This window comes from Heptranchias perlo, chromosome 10 (assembly GCF_035084215.1).
Source record: "Heptranchias perlo isolate sHepPer1 chromosome 10, sHepPer1.hap1, whole genome shotgun sequence".
Lineage (NCBI taxonomy): Eukaryota > Metazoa > Chordata > Chondrichthyes > Hexanchiformes > Hexanchidae > Heptranchias > Heptranchias perlo.
This window is the reverse complement of record NC_090334.1, coordinates 30068975-30081937: the sequence shown is the minus strand read 5'-3', so window position 1 is coordinate 30081937 and position 12963 is coordinate 30068975. Positions and strand designations below refer to the sequence as shown.

Below are 12963 nucleotides of genomic sequence, written 5' to 3'. Positions count from 1 at the left end.
CACTTCTACATACTGGTCTGTGAGAAAAAGAATTCGTGTTTATTCCCTCCAACAGACCTTGGACCTCAGTCATCATTACTTCTTTGTGCAACCAGGTACATAGCATAGGGGGGAGTTTAACAACAACAACTTCCATTTATATTGCACCTTTAATGTAGTAAAACACCCCAAGGCGCTTCACAGGAGTGTTATTAAACAAAATTTGACACTGAGCCACATCAGGAGATATTAGGACAGGTGACCAAAAGCTTGGTCAAAAAGGTAGGTTTTAAGGAGCGTCTTAAAGGAGGAGAGAGAGGCAGAGAGGTTTAGGGAGGGAATTCCAGAGCTTAGGGCCTAGGCAGCCGAAGGAATGGCCACGTAATAGTGGAGGAATTAAAATTGGGGATGCACTAGAGGCAAGAATTGGAGGAACAGAGAGATCTCAGAGGGTTATAGGGCTGGAGGAGGATACAGAGATAGGGAGGGGCAAGGTGATGGAGGGATTTGAAAACAAGGATGAGAATTTTAAATCGAGGCATTCCCAGACCGGGAACCAATGTAGGTTGTTATAAATTGGATAGCCAGGTGGTGAAGGATAGATTGCTAGAACCTGGTCTTCAGTTGCTTCCAATCCTTTATTTACAGATATCAGCACAACCCACACCTTAGATAAGCTCTCTTATAAATGGATACAAGAGAGTCCCCAATTGATACGCACCACCTGAATACTAATTGATATAAATTACATGGATACAATTAACATAGATCGGCGAGCACAGGAGTGATAGGAGAACGGGACTTGGTGTGTGTTAGGATACGGGCAGCAGAGTTTTGGATGAGCTCAAGTTTATGGAGGGTGGAAGATGGGAGGCCAGCCAGGAGAGCATTGGAATAGTCCAGTCTAGAGGTAACAAAGGCATGGATGAGGGTTTCAGCAGCAGATGAGCTGAGGCGGGGCAGAGACGGCCGGCGTTATGGAGGTGGAAGAAGGCAGTCTTGGTGATGGAGCAGATATGTCGTCGGAAGCTCATCTCAGGATCAAATAGGACGTCAAGGTTGCGAATGGTCTGGTTCAGTCTTATACAGAGGCCAGGGAGAGGGATCAAGTCGGTGGCTAGGGAACGGAGACAGTGGCTTCGGTCTCCCAATATTTAGTTGGAGGAAATTTTTGCTTGTACAAGCAGTGTGACAAATGAGAGGCAGTGGAGGGGTCGAGAGAGGTAGTGGTGAGGTAGAGCTGGGTGTCGTCAGCATACGTGTGAAATCTGGCATGTTTTCAGATGATGTCGCCGAGGGGCAGCATGTAGATGAGAAATAAGAGGAGGCCAAGGATAGATCCTTGGGGCACTACAGAGGAAACGGTGCGGGAGCAGGAAGAGAAGCCAGTGCAGGTGATTCGCTGGCTACAACTGGATAGATAAGAATGGAACCAGGCGAGCGCAGTCCCACCCAATTTAAGTAACTATTTTCATGCAATGAGAATTCAAATGACATTATCTGGGTCTTTTTGTTTAGATGAGATGTCATCAGTGTGGAAGAGCAGATTGATCATTGTTTGAGACTTGTTCTCTCTCCCAATTCCAATACTGGTGTTGTTGTGTCTTTAGAGCATCAATATTTTAAGTAGTAGGTCGGGGAGTCCTGGTGGGGAGCGCGGGTCGGGGAGTCCTGGTGATCGTAAAGTGGTTGAAATAGCGGGAAAGAAAGTATGCAGGTGGAAACCACAGGTGTGAAGCTTTACTTTTCTCCAGGGTTGCTAACAGCAGTGCTCAGGAGATTCATTTTCCATTCTGGGAGAGTCCCGGACAATCTGGAAGGGTTGGCAACCCATTCAAAAGATGCAGTGAAATGGGGGGAGGCAATTGGATAAAGGAACTGACTGCAATATAAAAGTTACCACAAGTACTACTCTAAAACGGCTACAACTGCAGCCAAAACACAAACATCTGTTATTTGGGAACGGTGCTCACACAGGCTCCACCGCAGCCAAATCTGCTAACTGAAACTTCTCTCTGCCCCGTGCCTATTGGGCAGCACACCACCCGTTAAAGCTCTGCCTCCTTCTCATTGAGGCACTGGCACTACCCATCAACCCTACTTCCCAATTTTCTCCAGGGTCGCTCACAGCAGTGCCGGGAAGATTAATTTGTCATTTCGGGAGACTCCTGGACAATTCAGGAGAGTTGGCAACTATATAATCTGTGAATCTGCCCCCAGGGATGATTGGAGTGGATTTAGCAATATAAATGACAGGTGCCAGGTCACAGATGTTGGTCTTATGGAATCTGAATGAAGCAGTAGCAGTGTAAAAGCAGCTATTGTTTTCCTATCGTGCAACTGGCCCATTGCACTCCTTATAGATTGTGCACCCAGCCCTTCCCCCACAATGCCATCTTCCCTGGTTGTTTTTGTTCCATTTCCCTTACTTGTTTTCACGGTTCACCCACAAGAGCAGGAAGAATCATTTCAACAGTATCTTATCTATTTTCAGCTTTGTGGGCATGAGTTTCAGTAAACCACGCTGTCATCATCTTTTAGTTTTGAGTGGAAATTTCCTATTTTAGTTGAATATTTATTTCTGCCGTTAAATTTGTGTCTAAGGCGAGGTCTGTCTCTACGGGTTGCATATTTTTGCTGTAATGAAAACTATTTTTTGTCTTTCATATTCTCTTTTTTCTGCCTTTCATTATGTTTCTTCATTCTCCATATCCTGTTCATCTTATTTGTTCTATTTTCTTTTGTTTTGCTTTACATGTTAGTGATGCTGAAATGGCTTCACTGCCTGTATGGGACAGGGGAGAGAGCACAGGATTGATTGAGCCACTCGTGCTGCTTGTGGCCCTGTTTTTGCTGCCTCTTTCACCCTTGCTGCTGTAAAAATAGCCCAGTCAACAAAACAGCTTTAGCAGGTGAAAATCAGAATGCACAAAACCACTCTTTGAAGCGGTTCGATACTATAAAAGCCCTCTAAGTGTTAATGGAACGTGTTTTATGCTCCATATGAAAATGGCCTATTGCATATTTGGTGTACAGCTGCATCTTCAATGCAAAGCTGCCTGACTAATGAAAATTTCATATGTAAGATTTGCACAATGTTGACAGATGTGACATTTTACACTTTACTGAATATATTTTAAATTGAAAAAGGGATTCGGAAAAGTTATTTTTCCATTATAGAGTTCACTGAATGGGAATTTTTTGCAGACAGTCTTCCTTTAAGCCGTTTAAATAACATTTCTGCAACACAAGAAAAACTTACAAAAAGCGGCAAACAAAATGATCTTGAATGTAGATTTCTGAGAATATCAGATGTGGTGATGATGAAATTTTTCCAAACTTAAAATGACCTGTTGAAACACACAAAATAAGATAATAAACATTTAATCCAGTTTTGAGTTTAAAAACTCAAGAATTGTTTCAGAATACTGGTATATTGATCATAAATAACCTTGACCTCAAGTAACTTCTAAAGACTGGTTCGTAAATTTGACATATGGCATATTGATTCACAATACAATCTGTTCATGCCATGCATCAATGTATTTAACTTTATTGTAAATATTTTTGTTATGGACCTATGTTTTATGGGTTCTTTTACGTATGATAATAAATGTTACACTCAATACCAAGGAAAGTCCCACTAGGCCTGTCCAACAGTCCTGGCTGAGATGATATCCTACAACTCCTTGAACTGCCAACATGTATTAATGGCATTTACTTAGTATTGATAAAGCATTTTGCTGCAGTTGTGACTCCAGTTCAGAAAATCAGTTTTACAGAAATGTGTACAGAGAAATGTTGTTTAAACGTAAAGAATTTGTTCAGAATTATTCATGATATTTGTTCATGCTCAAAAAGCAGAGGTGGCTATGTATTTGTTCTGTTCTATATCTGCCACAGTAGGTAGCAATAAAATTATTGAAAAGGCATGACCTATTGGAACCTATTGAATCATCATAATGGCTTCATAATTTAAAATATATTGGTGAAAAACACAGTATTTCTCTAGACACCAGCTCTTCATTGTAAATCTCATCTATCCTTCATTGGCATGAGCTGGCTGTGGATGAATAATTGTGGAAATAATGCCTAAAATATTAGCCAAAGTAAGCTACCTTGGACTGTTTGCAATTTATTGCATGGGATTGTTCAGTATAAGGCTTAAGGTTGGTGATTTCCTCCTGAATTGCTTTATTCCCAGACATTGCCATCTTCCCCAACTACCACCAAGTCCTCTCCATCTGACCCCATGACCACCACCAGAGCCAATCAGGTACAGTATCATCTACCATCTACATCATACTTTCACAGGTATAGAGAACATTGTACAGCCACGCTGGGAAGGAGGCCTTTCCTGGACTTGAATATTTTGTAACAGGTACATTTGTTAATAACTAGCTTTAGATTAGACAAGCGTGCTAATTCCACAGCAAAAATACAATGCTGTTTATTATAGAACATCCTGCAATATTGTGGGCTTTTCCTTTGCTTTAAATGATTAACTGTTTCTTGTGAGAACAGAAAATATATATTTGTCTCCGTGCCTTTTTGTTTCCAGTTTTCCCTTCACTAACCATTTTGCCTTTTGCCAGAAATAACCCATCTGTCTGCTCAACTGATTGTAGCATGAAGATGAAGATGCTAGTTATCTAAACTAGATTAGTGGTTGTTACCATTGTGTATCATGATGTAACTCCTACTGTGTCCCAGCTAAACATTTTGTTGATGTCAGAGCAAAAGTTCCAGTGTGTTAATGATGAATTCACCAAATGTTTGGTACTGTTGTTCCAAAAAGAGGTAAGACCAGATACAACTTTTATTGACAGCACAGTGCGTGTGTGTGTGTCTGTGTGTATGTGGTGTTAAACCAATGACTTAAAATTGGGTATCACTGCAGATTCGTAATTTATAGAGCTGATAAGCCTTTATAGCACAGTGTTTAGGATGTATTTTATACAGTGGAAAATGCCTTCATTCAGCATCAGTTGACCCTTAATCCACACAACCTAATGCATTCCCCTAATGACACAACATATAAAAGGTCCATTGCTATAACCTACATTTTGCTTTCCTCTCAAAAGCAGCATTAATCCTATTACTGTAGAACCTTTTTGCAAAAGAGTGGTCATGGTAAATACTATCCAAGTATATATGGATGGTTTAGCAACAGTATCTTTCTGCAGTGTTTTTTCCCCCTCTGGTTATCAAATGACTTAATTTCTGAAGATGGATGCTTTCTTAATGTTTCCTGTTAATTTTGAATGTCTGATCATGGTTATTAAAGAAATTACAGAAAATTGTGTGCTATTTAAGTTAGACTTGAATTACTCTTAGGCCAAGAAGTATTTCTCTACAGAAGATTCCAACTACAGTTTTCTAATATGGCAATTGTCCAATTACATTATGCTTATGCACTGCAATTTATGTTCTTGAGGTGAATGTAACTAAAAAAACAATTTTGTACAAAGTAATACAAAGTTATTCTTTCTGATTATCACAGTGTAAAATACATTCTGTTTTGCACAACTTTATCACAATATTACCAAATTTCATCCTTGGTTTCAAATACTGACAAGGTCAAGGATTATTTATGCATTGTTCTCTAAAGTAACACATTATTGAACAATAGCTGTGCTGCATTGAAATAACTTGCTCCAAGCAGGCTGATAACATTGTTTAACATCTCTTTGGCCTATGCAGGAATGTTATATTGTGCATAAAATAACCAGTAGACGAGTAAAAGTTGAGATAACTACATGCTGCAGTGTAAAATGTTGAATATTATCATATTGTGTGAAGAACTTCTGTTCCATACTTAGATCTACATAAATGTGATGTTATAAGTTAACCAAATTAGTTCCCAAAGCTGAAGAAATTGAATTTGCTGCAGTGCCCAAGCCAACAAGATATTAAAATTTAACTAAAAACTAAGAATGCATGGTATTGATGTTTCTTAAAATGTTCTGAAAAAATTAATAGCAAACCAATTTTCCTAAGTTGCAAGTCAAAAGCTATTTTTATATTGGTGCTAGGGCTCTGGGAGAGAATAGTGCTGAAAAGAAACCAATACCTTCAAGCAGTGTTCTCCTCATTTTACTACATTTGTGTGCTGTTGGTCTTTATTAAAGGGCTAATGGGAAGAGGCCCATGTTTTCCCATCTCTGTTCTTGGGACCCATGAAAAGTGGGCTTCCTGATATCATCTGAGAAGCAGTTTGCCTTCTTCATGTAATAATGTATGTTTTATTTGGAAGAGTGATGCTCAAACTTGATACACTTGTACTAAAGGAAATTGCTTCCATAATTTATAATGAATTGTAGTCAGGTAAAATAGTATTACAGACTTCCTTCCTCAAAACACTAGCACTACCATCACCCTCCCAGCTTTTGAAACTGAATTGCAGTTGTCCTTGTGGTATCTTGGTGGTGTGAGCAGACTATGTCTGTTCTAAGTTCATTATTCTGTGATAAATAACATGTCTGACATTTGTTTGTAAGGGTAACAGTGATTAACATTCACATCAGTACGTTGATAATCCATTTGCAGTACAGCGGTAAATTGGAAAAGGTTGGAGAGAGGTAATCTCTGACCTGTCGACATACTTTATAGGTAAGTAGCACAGTGAGATTAGCCGACATGAGCAATTTATCACTATTGTGTGTTGACCAAGATTAGGTTTATCTGAAGAAAGACCGAGACTGGAAGCATAATGTACACAATCTTAGAGTTAATAAGATCCAGAATAAGGCCTGCTTGTTGCCTAGGAAACAAATTGATTTTTGTTTTTCCATTATCACTTTAAGGGCATTGCAGAGGGAAAACAATTTTTGGTCTTGAATGTAAAAAAAAAGCACTCTCAACACACAAACCTGAATTATTGGACATTCATTACTTACAATGATTTGGACAACAAAAAAATGCTGATCAGTTTTTGTTAGCTGGACAACTGGGGCACACCCAGACAGCTGCATTTCTTTCAAGCCCTCATGTTCCATTGACAGCAAAGTTATTAACTTCTAATCAAATTGAATTGATGTCAAAAGAAATGCTCTGCAATTGTGTAAAGTTTCAGTGCTGAGTTTGTAAAATAAAAAGTTTGAACTATTTTGATCCTTCTGGTTATCTAATGAACGGCTCAGATTTTCCTGGGGACTTGCACCATTGCAATGACGCATCTATGTCAGAGGAACCCTTGAACGATGCAAAAGAAAGAGGAAGTTATGGAGTAAGTGACTTGCGGCGTTAATCATGCCACTCCATATTTTCCTGGGACTTTTTCTATTACCTTTGCCAAAACAGTTAGAAGATAATTATCATAGCTCCCGATCCCCATTAAAATCAATAGCAATCATGATTTTCCTGCATTTAATCAGTTTTCATGCATTGGCCACTTATACTTAAAAATAATGTTCTAAGTGAACTGACGGCAGCTTGATTTATTGCTCCAAGATTGGGTTCAAACTGCCCAATTGTTAAAAATGTATTACTGTTGCAAAGACAACTAGGATCTTTGAATATCTACTTTCTGCACCTGGGATTTTCAATTTTAGTATTAGGACACCATATGTGTGGAGCCCATTCAATTTATGAAATCTTTTTCAGAAATTAATTGATCCCATCTCTGTTTTCCCACAGTGCTCAACCTTACTAAAGCCACTAACACAACAAACATTATCTTTTCTACTATTGTTTCAATCAGGTATGAGTAAATTGTTGTACATATACATCAAAAACATTTCAAGCCCATTTGGAGTCACTGAAGTCTATACAAATTCAAACCTGTTCAGATAAAGAACACTTTTCATCTGGACATGTTTGGTTTTGTATAGTAATCAGTGACCACCTCTATCTTAACCCCTCAGCACTGTCACACTAAATATGAGATTGTAATCATGAGATGGACTTATTCATTATCTTCAGTTCCTTTACCCAAGCTACTACCAAATAAACCACATTCAAAGGCATGTTTTCTCAACTATGTGAATTCTTCCCTCTCTTCAAATACCAAATCCACAATGGCTTTTTTCTAAATAACTGTTTTGGGGAATCTGCGGAGTAGAGTTTTTTTTATTTTGGGAAGCCCATAACCCTCAACCAGGAGATGAGAATTCGAGCTCCATTCTCAATGGGCAGTCACATTTGGCCTTCCCTAAATGTCTGGAGCATCTACTGAAGGGAAGAGGAACCTTCGTTCCCATGTTGTCCAAATTTGGTTGAGTCAACAGCAGTTTTTGTCATTTCCAAAGGCTAATCACCTTGGCCTTCTAACCAAGGAAGATACCATGTATGGGCAGGGACAAGGAAAATGCAAAATCAAAGATATAAAAGGTACAAAGTATAATGGTATGGTGTGCTGGACTCCAATGAGATGTGCCATAGAGTGGTACTACATGGATTAAGTGTGTGATTCCCCAGTGCTGAGAGATTTCAACCTCAGCCATATTATTGATGGGTGAGGTCCCAAATGCACATCCCTACAAGGAAGCAGAGAAAGTCAGATGGCAAGTCATGCTGAAAACCTTTGTTCCACCTCCTAGTGGCCAGTTTATGAACAACGGGCATTGGAGCAGATTGCCTGCTGACTGGGGAATGATGCGTCATCTAGAGAAACTAAAGTGACGGAGCAAATTTGAAAAATAAGTCTTGCTTTATCTTACCAGAAGCATATTATTTTTAAATTGGCACTCCTCTTCATTCAGCATTCTCCACTCACTGCAGGAGTGGATCCCTCATCCTGTTCCAATGGATGCATTCTCCGCACTGCTCCCTCCCGTCAGCCCCCACAAGCTCTGATTAGGGTTTCCATCCAGCAGTCAGGGTGCACCTCCTAGTTACTGTAGCTAAAGTTCAAAATGAACGGACACTCTGGTAAGCTGCCTGGTTTTTTTGGAGGATGGGATCAGCCAATCACAAGTCAACAATAAGCATTATGACATCACTTTCTGCAATGTTGAATATGCGATTCTCCAGGATCAATAGGACAAGGGACAGATTCATGCAGTGTGTGGAGATTGCATTCATTTGAAGACCCTATCAAGGTAAGCAATCTATTTTGGTATGTTAGCAATTTACACCTGATTACAGAGGAAGCTGAGCCCAGTTCTGTGCACTAATCCATTCTACTGATGCTCTGCTGACAGCAAAGAGCTTGAATTAAACTTTTTTTGTAAGTAGAGACACTATGATTCAAAATTCAGATGCCAATCAATGCTCAAAGGATCCTATTTTCCAAATGAGTCAAACTTAAAACTCCATTTAAGACTGGCATTGTCCAATTTGTCTATTTTTTATTCAGGGCCATTCAATAGTACAGATTTAATGTGAATAAAATGTAACATGGAAATATAAACTAATATAAAATTAGAAATTATTTGGGAGTCAGAATATTTCATGAGATCTGTTTGCATTCTGGCCGGCATGCCATATATATGCTTATCTATTATATAATAACTTGGACTTTTAAGCTTTCAAGTATGGAAGTAGATCCTTTCCTTTAATGATTTACTCTATTGTTCAGTCATGCAATTCAAGTTTTCTAAGAAGAAAACTCTGCTGTCTTTTAGATTCCACCCCCCCCCCCCAACCATGTCCTCCCTACACCATGTTCTCCCTTACACCATATGCTTTACTCTGGCAAAGAGGTGTAGGAGGTGATCTACTCCCACGGCTCTGCCTGTATTGCTCAATAATCGAGAAGCTATTTCCTTTGGTGGGGGAATCCAGAACAAGGGGGCACAAACTTCAAATTAGAGCTAGGCCATTCAGGAGTGAAATCAGGAAGCACTTTTTCACGCAAAGGGTAGTGGAAATCTGGAACTCTCACCCTCAAAAGGCTGTGGATGCTGGGTCAATTGAAATTTTCAAGACTGAGATTGCTAGATTTTTGTTGTGTAAGGGTATCAAGGTGGCTAAATGGAGTTGAGGTACAGATCAGCCATGATCTAATTGAATGGCGGAACAAGCTCGAAGGGCTGAATGGCCTATTCCTGTTCCTATATTATGAAATGTAACCAACAATTAGGTTGATCTTGGCCAACTCAGGGATTTATATGTTCTAAAAGGAAATTGGATGCAGCAAAATTTGATGTACTTTGGAGTACTAAACACAGCATTACACTGTTTCTGTAGCTGAACTTGAATGAGAGCTTTTAAAAATTGCTTAGAGATCAAGCATTTTGCAGCTTGAGGTATCAATTGCAATCAGTTTGTGAAATGAATTTCACTGTTGCTTATGGGCTCAATCATGAAACATTGGCACTCAGTTTTTTGCTCTAACTAGTAAAAATTGACTGGAATTCTGTGCAATTCCATTACCTACATGATATTGGTACGCTGGAATACTATCGCTTTAAGTTTTGATTGGAATTTGATAATGGAAGCCTGCTTTCTTTGAAATCTGGAGAAAAACCAATATGTAGTGCTGCACGGCTTAATTGTACATAAGATCTGAAGCATTTAACTGCAAGAGTGTTTGCTGGTAATTTTGTTTGCTATCTAACTGCTAGGGATTGATTTGTTTATCAAAAGAACTAATGAACTGTAGCTTGAGGAGGAGGAATCTTAAAGCTTCGACATTACGGGTGGTAACGCCTGATAGCTGGCACCTATCAATACAGTAAGTACAGCATAAATCTCTCTCTGGCTGGCTTTCTCTCGCGCTCTAGTTTTTTTTTCTCTTTTAGAGAGAGATTTATGCTGTTCTTAACTGTATTGATTGGCACCAATTATCAGGTGTTACCACCTATTATGTCAAGGGTTAAGGATTCCTCCTTCTCAAACTATAGTTCATTTGTCTTTATGTATGTATGTAATCTATCAACATTGCAGCATTTGTCATACCAGAAACTTAGGCCATTTAAGAACTGAAAGTATTATTTTGAATGAGAAAAATAGCATTTAATGGAATGCAGAACAATTCACCAATTAAGGTTGTGGAGAGGGAGAACCTGCCATTTATTTCTATTATTAAACCAAATATTGCTGCTGGGTGGCTATCTATCTGTCAGAGTTATCATTCCACCAGGGCAAGCTGAACTCAGAGAATTGCAATTCTACAAAAACTGCAGCACCAAATGTCCATTATGTTCATTCTTACATACAAACATTGGGAAAGTTGAGATAGAAATGAATAATACACTGTTAATAGTATTTCTGGTACTGTTCTTTCATCTGATATTTTGCCAACAAGAAGTCCTCAACTCTGTCACCTCATATAACAAAATCCCTGGCAACAAGATAAGCTTGCTGATTTAAAAAGTTCTATGTCTGATCTACATGCATTCAACAACAGTGACAGTTAACTGTTTTAAATTGGTAATCAATAAATATTTTTTGCTTTATTGCACAGATCACATCTCTGAGTAACTTTTCCCAAACTACTAAAATTGAGTTTAATTTATGTTGAATTTAAATTGAATTTATGGTTCCTGGTGGAATGTGAACATTTTTGGAATAACACCCAAAAACAAACACTTGGAGACATAATATACAGATGAAAGACAGCTGTACTTTTATAGTCCAAAGCATTTTAAAAGATATTCTGATGTATTAATAATGATTCTACGGAGTAGAAGGACGTCAGTCTGTCTTCATAATCTCATTCAGGCTTCTGCAGGGGCATTCAATCTGTGCCCCATCTTTGATCTTACTAAAAACATGACTCATTTAAGACGCAATGACCTCACACTGAATGTTTGGTCAATTAGAATTTCTTACCTACAAAATATTTTCAGTGCTGTCATTCAGAAAAATGTTTTGTATTTTTAATCATGAGGAAGACTAATTAAGTTCCCTTGGCTCTATAAATTCTGTAACTAAGAAGATTGGATAGGTGACCTGAATCTAGGCCTCTGCCAATGCTGTTGCTTAAGCAAGCATGAAAGCAATGAGGATCTACGTTCTCTCGTTTTAAAAAAAATCTTATCCCCACCCTCCCTCTGGAAAGGGGCCTTTACTTGATATTCTGGCTGAGATTGGAAACTTAAACTACTTAGGATGAACTGCTTCAGTTATCCATCTGTGTTCCAGTGCATAGCCTCTTTTGGATCACAGCTATTTTTTTTTTAAAAAAGAGTAACAGAGGATTTGAACCTGTGGTAACATTAGCGTATAAAGTGTTTAGCTACTTACAATGATCCTTGACATTTTGTTATTTAACAGAGTTATAAAGACTACCGTTGTTGTTGTGGGCTATATTCAGGGACTGTAGTGATCTTTTACATAAAAAGAATTGCTGGCAGCAACGTGTACCTGGTTAATTAGTAAAGGCAAAGCAAAGATATTGAATTCAACCTTTATGGAGGTTGTGCCAGCTAAAGCCTTTAAATGTTCAGTGAATTTTTTTATCTGAAGAAAGGGCTTTTCTCAGTGGATCTCATCATAGCTTTGAACATATGTGCCAACCTATCCTTCAAGTAATTAATCCTTATCTGAGCAAGTGCAAGTCCGAACAATCTGTCAGTTCCAGAAATGGAGAAATGAGACCAACAATCACTGCTGTACAGCTATGCAGTGCTGTGGAGCCCAACAAGAAAAATCTCAGTGCAGCAGAGTCACAGTTACATTTTGGTTTCCCTCTACACAAGATTCTTTAGTGTGAAGCATCCAATTTTCCAAAAGCAGATCTTTTAAGAACATGACAGGAAGCACTTGGATTTCAAATATATTAATTATAAAATATATCCTGTTTTACGAAACGAAATCTCATCAGTTTAAGGGCATCAAGGTTGATAATTATGAATAAATTTATTTTAGTAATATATTGCAGTTTACAGTCACATATGTCTCGGCTAGGGCTGTCAAATATAGTATGAAATGAAATACTCAAACCTGTTTCGGGCTGAATAGTTGAATGATTTTTGTCTCATAAGTAACATTGACTTTAATAAAGATTTAATTACCAAATGAACTTTTGGAGAACTCAAACCAACTGTCTGGTTTCTGTGGTTGGTGCCCCAGACTCCGTTCCACTGAAATAATCTT

General features: G+C 38.5%; 1 protein-coding gene across 1 annotated transcript in view; it reads left to right on the top strand.

The window, feature by feature from the left end:
* The window catches only part of LOC137326376 (RNA-binding protein Nova-1), a 221810-nt gene that overhangs the window by 166310 nt on the left and 42537 nt on the right, over positions 1-12963 (top strand). Inside the window, exon 4 of the mRNA XM_067991384.1 lies at positions 4184-4255. Coding sequence (XP_067847485.1) covers positions 4184-4255 — 72 coding nt within the window. The remainder of the gene's footprint in view (positions 1-4183; positions 4256-12963) is intronic.